Raw genomic sequence first — 14,801 nt, 5'->3', positions numbered from 1 at the left:
ACTTTGAAGAAGCTGGCAGCAACTCATGAGTAGAGAGGCCAATCCCTCGCTTCAGAGTCACCAGAAACGGGGTACGGGGGGGGGAGGGAAATGTCTGCTGAGGACTTCATTATTCCTATGTGGAGATCAATTCTCATATGGTATAGTAGGGAATTGATCTGGAGGTTTCGGGGGCTCTGGGGGAGCTGTTTTTTGAGATAGAGGCACCACATTTTCAGTATAGTATCTAGTGCCTCTCCCCAAAGACCCCCCCCCCCCAAATTTCAAAACGATTGGACCAGGGGATCCAATTCTATGAGCTCCAAAAGAAGGTGCCCCTATCCTTCATTATTTCCTATGGAAGGAAGGCATTTAAAAAGGTATGCTGTCCCTTTAAATGTGATGGCCAGAATTCCCTTGGAGTTCAATTATGCTTGTCACACCCTTGTTCCTGGCTCCACCCCCAATGTCTCCTGGCTCCACCCCCAAAGTCTCCTGGCTCCACCCCCAAAGTCCCCAGATATTTCTTAAATTGGACTTGGCAACCCTAGGAACACAGGAAGTTGCCTATACTGAATGGGCCCTTGGTCCATTAAAGTCAGTCTTGTCTGCTCAGACTGGCAGCGGCTCTCCAGGGTTTCAGGCAGAGGCCTTTCACATTGCCTGCTGCCTGGTCCTTTTTAAACAGGAGCTGCTGGGGACTGAACCTGTGACCTACTGCGTACAAAGCAGATGCTCTACTACCGAGCCGCGGAGTTCTTTACAAACAGCACACAGGACTTTATAGTTATTTCTTTCTGCTCTGAAGAGTAGTGGGATTACTTGTCCCACCTGGAACTTCACATATATTGGACCCATCTGCCCAAGATATCTACTTAGTGGCACCTCTCTCTAGATATATTCCTTTAAGGAAAGGAAAGGAAAGGAAAGGAAAGGAAAGGAAAGGAAAGGAAAGGAAAGGAAAGGAAAGGAAAGGAAAGGAAAGGAAAGGAAAGGAAAGGAAAGGAAAGGTCCCCTGTGCAAGCACCAGTCGTTTCTGACTCTGAGGTGACTTTGCTTTCACAATGTTTTCACGGCAGACTTTTTACGGGGTGGTTTGCCATTGCCTTCCCCAGTCATCTACACTTTCCCCACAGCAAGCTGGGTGCTCATTTTACTGACAGAAGGATGGAAGGCTGAGTCAACCTCGAGCCAGCTACCCGAAACCCAGTTTCCACCGGGGATCGATTAAATAGCTACCAGGAACTCCCCAGTGGTAAATCTTTTTAAAGCACATGTGGAGCACGTTTCCCAGCTGTCTAAGTGGCTGTGGCATGCAATGCATGTGCCCCACACGCGCAGGAGCAGTCTGGATGTTCCTCTTGCTTGTGTGCAGCAGGGCAGACGCTGTGTGATTGTTGCGACATGCATCACAGCACCATTTTTTTCAAAGCCGGGATACCGCTGTGCCAAATTCCCAGGGTGATCCCACCATCTGTATAATGATAAGCTGTGAGTTGTGGGTTCTCCCAGTTCCCACACATGTGCAACCAGCAGATGGTTTCAAGTGGGAGAAATGATGCCTGGAGGCACTGAAGCCCCTCCTCCACACAAAACACAGTTGTGATCTGAATTGGGTACCATGTGTGTGGGAACTGAGGAGAACCCACCATTTACAACTGACAGTTACACAGAATACAAAGTAAGGGACCCTAGACTCAACCTGTGCACTCTCTAATGTCTAAAGAAGCAATCTAAGGGGTTAGTCCAAAGGCTTCCCAAAAGAGGTGGTATTTCAGACAGAATATAAAGGGAGGCAGAGAGGGGCGGCATTACATCCAAAGCCGAAAAGTAAAGCCAGAGTGTCCCTGTTGTGACAGAGAGCCTCCTATTTTTCATTTATATGGACATTGTGATCACTGGTTTGGTTGCCAGGATGCCTAGAGATGCAACTCTCGTGCATCTGCTCAAAGATGTGGGTTTTACCTACCATTTTCTAAGAGACTTATGCGAATACTAACAGTCTCAGCTTTACAACAGCACTCTATATCTCTGGAAGAGTGCTAGTCAGAAGTACAGATGAGCTCCCTGCCACTCCGTGCGTGTACAATATTGGCCATTGCAGTGGAAGAAGTTGCACCGCCAGGAACTGTTCAGGCAAATGGTTTCCAGCCTTGACCAGGAAAGCCATGTTGGTAGGCTAACATCATCGGCGACCATTTTCCTGCACTGCCAGACTCCATGACAGAGAAGCGAGAGGCTCACATACTCAACAGCTGTTTCAAACATCTGCATAAGGCAATCAAGCTTATTTTAGGCGTGGATCCTGCCGGTCTGCCTGAGCTTTTGTCCAACGGAACTCAAGACAAAGAATGGTGCCAGCCAGAAGAGGTAAAAGAAGAAGAAGGGCTGCATTCCAGAGCCAGCGCTATTGTACAAGATCGGGTGCCACCTTAGGTTTCAATTTGACTCTCTTTTGTCCCTTTTTAGATAAATTTGAGTAGATTATTTTAATCCCCTCCACCCAGGACTCACCCATGCCTTGCCCAAACTGTCACTTCTGGAGCCTCCCCTTTTCTGAGGTAATGTACTATGTTCATGTCCCATCTGACCCAGTGTCATAATCCCCTGGACCTCCTACCCCCTAAGGGTTCAAGGCAGTCCTTATAACCTCTGACGCAACTCCCCACACGTGTGTCTCTGACAGTACCCCTACCCTGCTGTTCAGATACACCTCCGATACCTGATCAGTTGAGGGCCATCTCCCCCATTCCTACTTTCATCGCCATTGGAGCCTTCCTCGAAGACGACGATAGGTAAGTATTACCCTGTTTGTTTACCCTCGTGTTTACCCCTGTCTATTTCAACCCTATTTTATTAGGCCTGTATGATTGTTGTGTAATTTTATACTCTTGTATGTTTGCCTGTATCTTATAATAAAACCCCGTTGATTATTAGACCAAATCTCCTTGTTATTGGGTGATTTCCAAAGCAGACACCTTCTGTATATACAGATTCTTAAGATCTCGCTAAAAGGCTGATTGCCCATCAATCTAATCCCCCAAAACTCATTTAAGGGCAATTTGCCTAACACTGTATATGTTAAGGGACAATTTCAGCAGAGAGAAAAAATAAATGAATACAACAAGAATGAAAACAGGATGATGTTCAATTGGCATCATCACCAGCTGCTGAGGCCTTTACCATGTTCTGCTTATAACTTCAAGACATCCAGCTGGCCGGTGTTGGAAAATTTTGGGGTGTGGCTGAAGCTAGGCATGTAGCATTACCCAGCGAGGCCATTCTTGCGTTCTTATGTCATGTTCTTATGTTAATATTTACCAGAAGTGTTAGAAATGTCAATGTATTTGCATGTAGACCAGATCAAAATCAAAAGTATATAAGTAATTTGCACTTAACATTGAAAGACCCGCTTAGCAATTTTACAGATAGAAAAATGTTATTAGTTACAGTTTATTAGATAATATGGATGGCTTCTCTCACTTATTGATTTTTTTATGCTCTTGTCAACCACATATGACGGCTTATGTATAAATGAACCACAGTGGTATTTCTGTCTTATCCTACCTTTTTCTAGATAGATGATAGATAGACAGACAGACAGATGGCAGATAGATAGATGATAATGATAGACAGACAGACAGATGGTAGATAGATAGATAGATAGATAGATAGATAGATAGATAGATAGATAGATAGATAGATAGATAGATAGATAGACAGACAGACCGACAGATAGGTAGATAGATAGATAGATAGATAGATAGATAGATAGATAGATAGATAGATAGATAGATAGATAGATAGATAGATAGATAGATAGATAGATAGATAGATAGACAGATGATAGATAGATAGATAGATAGATAGATAGATAGATAGATAGAGACAGACAGACAGACAGACAGACAGACAGACAGACATATGATAGATAGATAAAAATATTTACAAATAATGAAAATATTCCACTGACCAATACTGAGCCACAGACCAGCTACGAGACTATCAGAAACTCCATGGGGAAACAAATGTGGCAGGCAGGCTTAAATGATCACCCTGGTAGATATATGATCTTTTAAAAAGAAGAATACATTTTGAAGCAATTCTGTTTGTTGCAGTTTCCCCTGGTCCTGCATTCTACAGCCTCCCCTCTGGAAGCTAAACATTCTATTTGCCACTTTACTTTTTCCCTTACTAAAATATGAACCGTAACACATCTCTACGATTCTGATAGCAATTCAAAGAGAATGAGAATCTATTCAGTCTGAGTTGCAAGCAATCAGGGGCAGAAGGCTGAAAACTCTGTTGCCTCTTTTCTTCCAGTAGGTGGTAACATAACACTGTCTGTGCAACATTTACCAAGAGTAACGGAACTGCGAACTTGTACGAATATTTTGGTCAGACTGAACCAAGCATTTTTATATTTGTTCTACAGCCCCTGAGAAGGCAGGGAGATACCCCCAGGGCCACGATCCTAAACATGCTTACTAGGGAGAAAACTCCCAGAGAGCATTCCTCTGAGTCAACATGTGTAGGATTGAACTGCAAGAAGCCCCAGTTGCACACCTGAAAGCTTCGACTTTGTTTCTTATCGCCGAGTGAAGCTGCAGAGAAGGATGAGCTTGTGAGGGAGGGGGAGAACAGATGTTATCTCTCAAAAGTCCTGATGCTCAGGCCTCATTTGACCTCATGTTCAAAACATGTTTAGTCATACAGCTGAAGCTTCCGACACCTTTTTGAAATGGTATGCAGACAGGAAAGATTTTCAATATGGGAGGGGTGAAGCAAGTTGCATGAAAGAAGAACAACCTTACAAATATGCCTAGCCAATAAAAGTGCCCAGCATTTTGGTTCCACAGGGGAAGCATTAGCACATCCCCATTATTGGCCTGGGCAGTATAATAAAAAGTAGAGACATCATCCTGCCAACAAAAGTCTGTATAGTCAAAACGATGGTATTCTCAGTAGTAATGTATGGCTGTGAGAGCTGGACCATAAGGAAGGTCGAGCGCAGAAGAATAGATGCGTTTGAGCTGTGGTGCTGGAGAAGAATCTTGAGAGTCCCTTGGACTGCAAGAAGATCAAATCAGTCAGTCCTAAGGGAAATCAACCCAGACTGTTCCCTGGAAGATCAGATGCTGAAGCTGAAGCTCAAATACTTGGACCACCAAATGAGAAGAGAGCACTCCCTGGAGAAGATTCTGATGCTGGGAAAGACAGAAGGCAAAAGAAGAAGGACACGGCAAAAGATGAGATGGCTGGACAGCGTTACAGATGCAACAAACACAAATTTGAGCAGACTTCGGAGGATGGTGGAAGACAGGAGGGCCTGGTGTGACTTTGTTCATGGGGTCACAAAGAGTCGGACTTGACTGTGTGACTGAACAACAACAAAAGTTATTGGCTGGGTCCAAACTGGCACTTTAAACTGACACAGCCCCTGTGTGGCTTAAAAAATGCAGGTCACATGCAAACATCTGCCAAGCGGCCTGCTCCCATACTCATCCCTCCGCATCCGTAGAGCAACTTAAAAAGCTACCACTTACTAAGGCGTTTCTGTTTTCTATGCCCCATCCTACTCATTCCCATAGTTTTTTTGCCTTCATTTCTGCACCGCTCCTGCACTCTTGCTTCACAGTCAGGGTCCCCCCCCCCCATAATGCTTTGCTTTCCTCCTCAGTTCAAGTTGCAAACTCCTGAAGTGTACAAGTCACATGATGGCATGAAGCTGCCTTATACTGAATCAGCCCATCAGCCCATCTAGGTCAGTATTGTCTATTCAGACTGACAATGGTTCTCCAGGGTCTCAGGCCAAGGAGGTCTTTCACATCACCTGCTACCACACAACCTTTCAACTGGAGATGTCAGAGATTGAACCTGGGACCTTCTGCATGCCAAGGGGATGTTCTAGTGAGCCTGAGCCCCTCTGGTATCAGAGTTGAAGCGCCAAGGATGGAGTGTGTGTCCAAGGGCACACAAGTAGATTAAAGGGAGGGAGAAGCCTAGTGGAGTAAATGAGTAGATCCTGTGTGGACAGAGGTGGAATCCAGCAATTACGGCACTGAGATCACAGAGAATGCCCTATTCTAATAAGGTATACAGATTTCCATGTACTTATAAGAGCCCTGCCCACCTAGTAATATACTCATGAAGGCCAATAATTTATCCATTTTACATATGGGTAAATACTGAGACAGAGTTTCTAGTCCAAAGGGCAATCAACCCATTCATCACAGAGGACACAAGAGCCATGCAAAAGTAGCATACTCCAGAAATGGAATCAAACAACAAACTCAATATTAAATGAATCTATGACAAGTATCTTAAAAATGCATACAAAGATGGAAAGGGAATGATTATGGAAACATGCCCAAAGGTCATCAAAAAATGGCGATAATGGCTATGCAAAGAATTAAGCAACTGGAAAACATTAACCCATTACACACTCACCCAGTCCTAATACCCAAACACAGACTTTATTTATGCACATTTATAACCCCCATTTCTGCTAAACCAGGGTCACCAAAGGTTGCCAGCTACTGAAACAAGCATAATCAAAAAGCCCATCAGAACACCAACAAGACAACAAGATAAAACATAAAGCAGGAATGAGGGATTATTGAAGGAACACCAAGTCTTCACCCACTGGCAGAAAGTAGAAGGAGACAGATGAATACTTTGGAGAAAGCGCCATAGTAGTGGCACCACCAAAGGAGGTCCTCTTTTGGGTTGACATCTCTTGTTCACAAATGCACCCCACCACTTGGAGCTTGACTGACCTGACTGAGTCTCCTCGGCAACATACACTCCAGCTCTGCCACCATGTCTTGCATCTTCTCTCCAAAACCTTCTTCCACTCTGAACTTCCTCTCCTCACCTCAGCCACCCAGTCAGGTTCCTCTTCCACACCGCCCTGCCCCAATCACTACCTGTGTCTAGCACATTACCCGCTAATGTGGATTGCTAATAGGAAGGGGAAACATTTCCCGCTGCTTGCGCTAAAATCAGGTATAGTAAAAATGTCGCCCCTGCACTTCGACTGCGCATTACGTTTTCAAAATGACCTGTTTTGCAAATCTCCTCTTTAATGAGGGCATAAATATCAGTAACAGCAGAAAAGAGACACTTGAGATAATGCAGGATATTTGTTTATAATGCACGAGTTGAGTTTTCAGGAATCTTGGCATACATCAAGCCATGAACAGGGAGCATGTGCACTGTTTTAAAAACCCAGAAACCCCCGCAAAAACCTAGGGGTTTTTCTACGTGAAAGAAACAATTGGATTTAGGATTGAACCAGACATCGTCTGCACACACGACATGCACTGATTCTATTACTCAGCCCACATCCGGCTTAGTACTCTCTTTAGAAGAAAGGTTGAGGGCATCCAGGGCTTTTTTTTTTTGTAGCAGGAATTCCTTTGCATATTAGGCCATACCCCCTTGATGTAGCCAATCCTTCAAGAGCTTACAGTAGGCCCTGTACGAAGAGCCCTGTAAACTCTTGGAGGATTGGCTACATCAGGGGCGTGTGGCCTAATATGCAAAGGAGCTCCTGCTACAAAAAAAGCTGTGGCTCAGTGGCAGAGCATCTGCTTTGCATGCAGATGATCTTTGGTTCAATCCGTGGCATCTTCACTTAAAAGGATCAGGTAGCTGGTGATGCGAAAGACCTCTGCCTGAAATCATGGAGAGCCACTGCTGGTCAAAGAAGACAATACTGATCTTAATGGTTTCATGCTCTGACTCCATATAAGGCAGAGACATATGTCTGCATGTTGGAGGGGAAACCCATCCACAAAGGTCTTTCAGTCACCTAAAGAGTCAGACCTCAGCACAGTAAGAGAGACAAAAAGCTGAGCAGGCAAGGGTTCCATCTCTACATTACAAAAGTCCTCATTTTTGTCGGGGAACAACACAAAGACTTTGCTCAATGGGACTTGCCAGGACACTGGTTCCTTCTGTCTGCAATCAAAGCACGTGCAGAGACATGGCTTTAGCCTCCTCTCCCCCAGGGTCAGTGCTAGGCTTTCTGGTGCCCTAGGCGAATCACCCACTAGCGCCCCCCCCCCTTATTAAAAATATAGGGAAAATGAAGAGCGCCGAACTTGAAACTTTTCACATTTTTAATTTGCTGATTTTTAACTTTAACTTTTTTTTTTTTTAAAAAAATGTGATATGTTATAAAAAAAATTGTGAGAATAAGCGCTTGCTGGCCACACCAGGAAAGAAGGTGGCGGGACAGGATGAGGTGGGAGACCAAGTCGCACATTGGGGAGAGGGGGGTGGCTTGGCTTTGTAGAGGGCAGCTTGGTGATGGGAGAAGACAAGGTGACAGTGGCCAAGAGCCAGAGTCATGCGTCTGGGAGGGGCACCCAGTGGTGCCCCCTAGGCCAGATGGCGCCCTAGGCGACTGCCTACTTTGCCTATTCCCATGCACTGGCCCTGCTCTCCCCACATTGGGTGGGATCACACAGGAAAATTGGTGTGGCACTATCCTGGCTTTGAAAAAGCCAGTTCTCTTTGATACGTGCTGTGGTAATCGCACAGCTCCTACTCTGCTGCCGGGAGAGGCATGAGCCGCACAAGAGGAGCATTCAGACTGCTCTTGCACATGCGGGGCCGGTACGTTATGCACCCTAGCTGTTCAGACAGCCAGGAAATGTGCCCTGCATGCATTTTAGAGATTTGCTACTGGGAAGTTCTTGGTAGCTATTTAATCTGCTATCCTACGATGGGTGGCGCTCAAGGAGCAGATGTGCGTGTGTGATCGTGCACATTAAATCCAGAAGGGAGATATGACTAGGTCAGGCCAAATCTCTCGTGTGATCTCACCCGATGTTTTTGCATCTGCAAACTACCCTGTGGATACTGACGCCACAGCGAAGCTTATATGTAGCCATGAAATAATGTGATTTTTATAACAGAGGCAACACTAGCTCCATGGGGTAGTTCAAGGAGGAGAAAATAATATGGTAAGAGGGAAGGCTAAAGCAGTTTCTCCTGGCCAGCTTTGATCTCCAATGGAAGAGACTCAGGGAGCCTCTGGAAGGCATAAAACTCCCATCACACGTGGGATACAAATTCCTTATGTTATTCCCCAACAAACATGAGGACTCTGCCATGGGCAGATGGAGCCTTTGTCCAAAGTTAACATTATAGGGAATAGTTATTGCAATAATTAAATAAATACTATCATCCTAAAAGTAAATAGCAACAATGCATAATTGTATCTCCCCGCAAGCCTAATACGCTTGATTTCTAAAATCTCTAGCGAGGTCACAAAAAACCATGTCTTCCGAGATAAAACAGGGTGCCGTCATATATTCCTAGACACATTTCCAAAACAGGAAGAACAAAAATGAACGTCAGGACTGGAAAGTTACTGAACAGAACTAAACAACAGATTATTTACAAAAGAAGAAAATGTATCTATTTCTGCTTTTTCTTTTGTGCAGATCACTGTTGTGGGATATATGTACAGACTATCCAGAAGCATTAGGCAAACATTACAGTAGGATCCTTTGTCAGGGTCTGCATAAAAATGATCTGCTTTTGTATGCTTCCCTTTCTTCCTCTTTGGCAAGCAAAATGCAGGAGAGAGGAAAAAATATATAATAGTGCATCTAATTCCTTAAGAGCATCCTGTGCTTTAAGGTCTGAAATTGCTGTCATTGAAATATGGAATAATAAAATACAAGGGGATTTCCCCCCCCCCCCAAACACCAACATGTTCTTGAAGAGTAAACTCGCCCCCTGTAGGATTACCAAGGTGTGGGTTACAGTGGCGTTCAAGAAAAGGCCTTCAGTGAGTTTTAACTTAGGAAGGCACATCTAAATGCCTTTGATTATCCATAAGACAAGCTAACCTGATCTCACAAGATCTTGGAAGTTAAACAGGGTTAGCCCCGGTTAGTATTTGGATGGGAGACCACCAAGAAACTGCACGGCTGTTATGAAGCGGCAGGCAAATGGTCAACCATCTCTGAATGTCTCTTGAAAACCATACAGGATCATAAATCATTTGCGACTTGATGGCACTTTCCATCATCAAGGAAAAGGTTCTGGTCTTGACAAATAAAATGTATTGGGTTGGATCCAACCAACTTTTCTGCTAGTGAAAAGTGAAGGAGGGTTCTTTTGCGACTCCAAAAAAAAGGTCATGCTGAGAATAATTTGACCTACATGTACAAAAGTCATGTGTGGGAGGGTTTGTAAATGAAGAGCACAATTGAGCCAGATTGAATGAAAATGCTGGCTGGCTCCAAACCATTCTGATTTTAATTTATTCCCAACTAACAGTGTGAGAAATTTAGCATTTTCCTTTTGTAAATTAAGTTTTTCAAAAAGATATTTCCTTGAATACTGAGATGGCAAGTTTAAATTTGATCTCAGATTTAAACAAAAATTTAATTCTAAATTTCACGTTTAACGGTATTTTCAAGCGAGGGAGGAAAAGTGCAATATACTCTTTGACCTTCAGAGAGGTCAAAACCTTTAAAAGCTGATAGCATTTTGGTGGTAGGGGAGGAAAGAATTAAAGTCAGAGGATCACTTCCTCCAAGATACTGCTAATTTTTAGAGACTGATTTTAACATCCCCTGTTTCCATCATTTAACTGATAATCATACGGAAAGAAATATGAACATGCCCAGTGCAGATTTGTCTGCTGTTTTTTTTTTTTTTGAGGTATCTTAAATTTATAAACTAAAATTTCCCCATTATATTTAAGAAGTTTTCCTCTGCTTATGCCAAGCCACTTATCTTGAGTGTAGATGGGCCCATTGTGTTGTCCTAGGGGGAAGCATCGCACCGTCAATGTTTTGATCAAGAGTGATATAATATTTCCCTGGAAGATTATCAGAACAGAAGCAGTGTGTGTTCAGAAAACATCTCTATACACAAACTGCAAGCTTGTTGCTTCCACAGTCAATCCTATGGAGGTCTGATCACACTAAGCTGCTTTATACTGAATCAGACTCCTGGTCCATCAAAGTCAGTATTGTCTAATCAAACTGGCAATATCTCTCCAGCATCTCAGGTTCGGGCCTTTCACATCACCTCCTATCTTATCCTTTAAACTGAATGTACCAGGGTTTGAACTTGGGACTTTCTACATGCCAAGCAGATGCTCTACCATTGAGCTATGGCGCCTTCCCTAAAATCTGAACCAGACCTATGATATGGAGGGAACAGGAAGTGTGAGACGTGTACTTCCAACCCTCTCTCCTTTTCCTTCACGTATGCTCTACCAATCTCTAGACCTTGTTTTCAATGGCAAGGAATATCAAGGGAATGTGAGAGAGTCCTAAGTATGCACATAGTAGCTTCACCACTGAACATCTACAGAGAGGCCAGTCTCACATATCTAAAAGTAGACAATGGACTTCCCAATCAGGGTGTACAGCATTTGAAAAATAAACCACTGGCCATCAGAACAGAAACAAGATGGCAACAACAAAAGGAAAAGAATTCATAGTGAGGTTGGAAATAAGAAGAAAAATGGTACATGAAGCAAGATTCTGTCACAAGATCAAAATTTGAGCTTACGGGAATGAAAGCAAGACCCAAGAGGGCTCTAGATAACCCCCTGGTCAGCAACAAGAAATGGGAAGTAAGCCAAAATGATGTCAGTACGGATGAGGTAGTTAAAACGAAAGATAATGTTTCAAGTGTAGTAATACCTCATCCTCGAAGGCTCACATCAATATGGCTCATGTTACTAAGCCCAACCAAGTCAAATCTTGGATTTCAACTGATTTAGCCCAACTGCAAAACCGGTTAAATTGTTTGTTTTTAATAGTCATAAAACAGCAATGATGACATTCCACCTTTAGCCTACCTGGGGTGTTCAACAGCCTCGACAATTTACAGAAGTAGGCGACAAACTGCTCGCAATACTCGGCGCTGCTGGTGATGGCAGAGATCTGATCCATGGTGGCATTGTAGTTCAGCTGCAGTGATGCGTGCTTCTCTGGTTTGTTGCTCACCACTGCAGACTGCGCCGGCAGGTTATGATTCACAATGGTCCACACTTTGTCCTCTGGAAGAAAAATAAAGAAAACTCACCACAGATGTTCCATGAATTCTGGCACTGAAGAGGAGGTGTTTATCTATTCAGCATGCAGATAGTATCAGAGGTGTGTTTGTCTGAGGCTGGGGTAGGGAAGCATTTTCACTGGATAGAAGATGTGTACGGTATTGTAGCTATTTTTTTTTAAAAATAACAGCTATAAGAAGAAGAAGATATTGGATTTATATCCCGCCCTCCACTCCGAAGAGTCTCAGAGCGGCTCACAATCTCCTTTACCTTCCTCCCCCATAACAGACACCCTGTGAGGTGGGTGGGGCTGGAGAGGGCTCTCACAGCAGCTGCCCTTTCAAGGACAACCTCTGCCAGAGCTATGGCTGACCCAAGGCCATGGTAGCAGGTGCAAGTGGAGGAGTGGGGAATCAAACCCGGTTCTCCCAGATAAGAGTCCGCACACTTAACCACTACACCAGACTGGCTCTCCCTACACCAAACTGGCTCTCGATGTGTCTAAGAAAGGTGACAGAATTACATCCTAAATTAATCTCCTACAGGAGCATGTCCCCTTCTTGTCTTAGACTGCATGGATTTGAAATGGGCTTTTTCCTGCGAGTTTTGTACTAAGAATCATTATTTCAAGACCTTCAAGAGAATTAGGGCTTACTTTTTGGAAAGGTCACTTGTCAGTGGCAAACCACAAACACCCAACGGTTTGCTTTAGTTGCCCCATGCCTTCTGCGATAAGATGTGTGGTAACCTAATTTAGGGCTTTCTTGGCCGTGGCACCAAAATCATGACGCTCCTTCACCAGGGATATTTGTTTGTTCCTTTCTTCCAACACCAAGCAAAGACTTCTTGTTCTGTCTGACAATCCCCACAGTGACCTCTCCTTCCTGCCCCTTTGTTTTGTATTTTAATATATGTATTCTGATTTTGCTTTTATGGTATGTTTTAATGCTATGTTTTAAACTGTTAGCCACTGTTAAATAGTGGGTTTGATGCATGAGGAAACTTAGTTGCAGATGATCACAGCTCTTTACTAGTGATTACAGCATTGTAAAAGGCAAACTAAGCCTACTGTACTGGGCCAATGGGGCCAACTATATACTCCAAAGTTCCCGCGCTAGAACATCATTGGGTCATTTGAACCAGCAGGGGGGTGGTGATTGGTCCTGGGAAGCGGAGATTTGGATCCTGCTTCCCATTGTTCCCATGTTCCCAAGCTCTGGGACCTAGCAATCTTCAGGAAGCACAGGTATCCACTAGGCAGTCACCAGGAGTAACAATGGGGTTTCCATGGCAATACCACCAACACAAGTCTTGCAAGAAGAGAGGGGATGAAAGAGGGACTGTCTGAGTTTAGCTGGGTATTTGATACATGAACTGGGCAGATGGAAGAGGACACTTCTGGCACTCCATGACAGCCAAAAGGTGGAGAACATGGATAAAAGAATAGACAACAGGATGGAGTCAACCCTCTTCCTTCTCACCTGAACATAAGAACATAAGAAAAGCCATGCTAGATCAGGCCAATGGCCCATCCAGTTCAACACTCTGTGTCACAAAGTGGCCAAAAAACCTCCAAGTGCCCAAGGTCACCACCAAAGGGGCATCACCAAAGGGTAAGTAGGCAACAAAGTCACTGGGAGACCACAATGGTCAAAGAAGACTCTGCTGACTGGACCATCCAGCATTCTCAGAGGACATACTGATTGACAGGACAACCCTAAGAACATTTTCCTGGAAGTAAGTCCCATTGAGTCTTTAACAGACCCGCTTAGGATCGCTTCTTACTAAAGTCTTTGTTCGTAGGTTGCTTAGCATATGCAACCTGACCGCTTCCAGGGACTACCTGCTTTCCACATCTAGGATAGGAAGAATTCTTCTCCCCTTGGCTAGGATGGTGAAGGCTTTTGCTTCCCTTCTATGGTGTTGTGTCTCTCTGAGTTTCCCTTACTAATCTTCCTTGATCTACTGCTTTTGCTTCTGACAACACGAGTCAGCCTCAGGCTACAGTTCTGGAACTCCCTCTCATGGGACGCCTATTTGACCTGGTTGCTCTGGCTGGCCGCTTTCCAGAAGAAGTGTGAAGATGTTCCTTGTCAACAAGGCACATGCGACAATGGTCTCAAGCAGTGCTGAGCCCAACTGCTCTTTATGATAGTCTTATCCTTGCTTCTTCTTATTTGATTGGTATTAATTAAGTGTTTGGGGGATTTGTAAATGACTTTAGCTCTACACTCTACTGAGGGGGGACTGCAAATGCAATACATTAGCAAAACTGTAGTCATCGCAATGAGCGCGATGTGTGCGGTTGGAAGGATCACATGTTGCCAACAGTTCAGGGTTCTGTAGAATGTTATCTGAGAATTCTGAACGGGCAAGGCCACCCACTGTCAAGGGCGGTGGAGACTTAGCCCTTACTACAACACTGTCCTCCAAATATATAATATTCTATATAAAGAAATGACAGCAATTCACTTCCTCAGTGAAGTGGTATAGGCAGGTGTGTTGGTGGCTAACATCATCCTAAGTGTTCAGGGGCTTGGCTAGCATAGCACTGTAAATCTCTTTTGCATTGGCCATTCTGGTCTCTGATTCTTGGTCAAATTAAAGTGTGACAATATTGGGAAATGAAGTTGTACATGCATGTGGATGTGGAGGCATGTAGATCTGCCTGTCTGTCTTAACCACAGTCAGAAGAGGTGATTGTCTCCTGTCCTATGGTCTGACATGGAGGAAGCTGCCCTCCACACTAGCCAGAATCAATCTTCCTAGGTTAGCATTTGAC

General features: G+C 44.1%; 1 protein-coding gene across 1 annotated transcript in view; it reads right to left on the bottom strand.

The window, feature by feature from the left end:
- Positions 1-14,801, bottom strand: part of CNTNAP2 (contactin associated protein 2) — a 1,690,081-nt gene that overhangs the window by 509,406 nt on the left and 1,165,874 nt on the right. The window contains exon 13 of the mRNA XM_060247763.1: positions 11,822-12,022. Within this exon, the coding sequence (XP_060103746.1) occupies positions 11,822-12,022 (201 nt within the window). The remainder of the gene's footprint in view (positions 1-11,821; positions 12,023-14,801) is intronic.

Source organism: Heteronotia binoei, chromosome 10 (assembly GCF_032191835.1).
Source record: "Heteronotia binoei isolate CCM8104 ecotype False Entrance Well chromosome 10, APGP_CSIRO_Hbin_v1, whole genome shotgun sequence".
In the NCBI taxonomy this organism is placed as follows: domain Eukaryota; kingdom Metazoa; phylum Chordata; class Lepidosauria; order Squamata; family Gekkonidae; genus Heteronotia; species Heteronotia binoei.
Note: the sequence above shows the minus strand (reverse complement) of the source record. Positions and strands in the feature narration are given on the sequence as shown.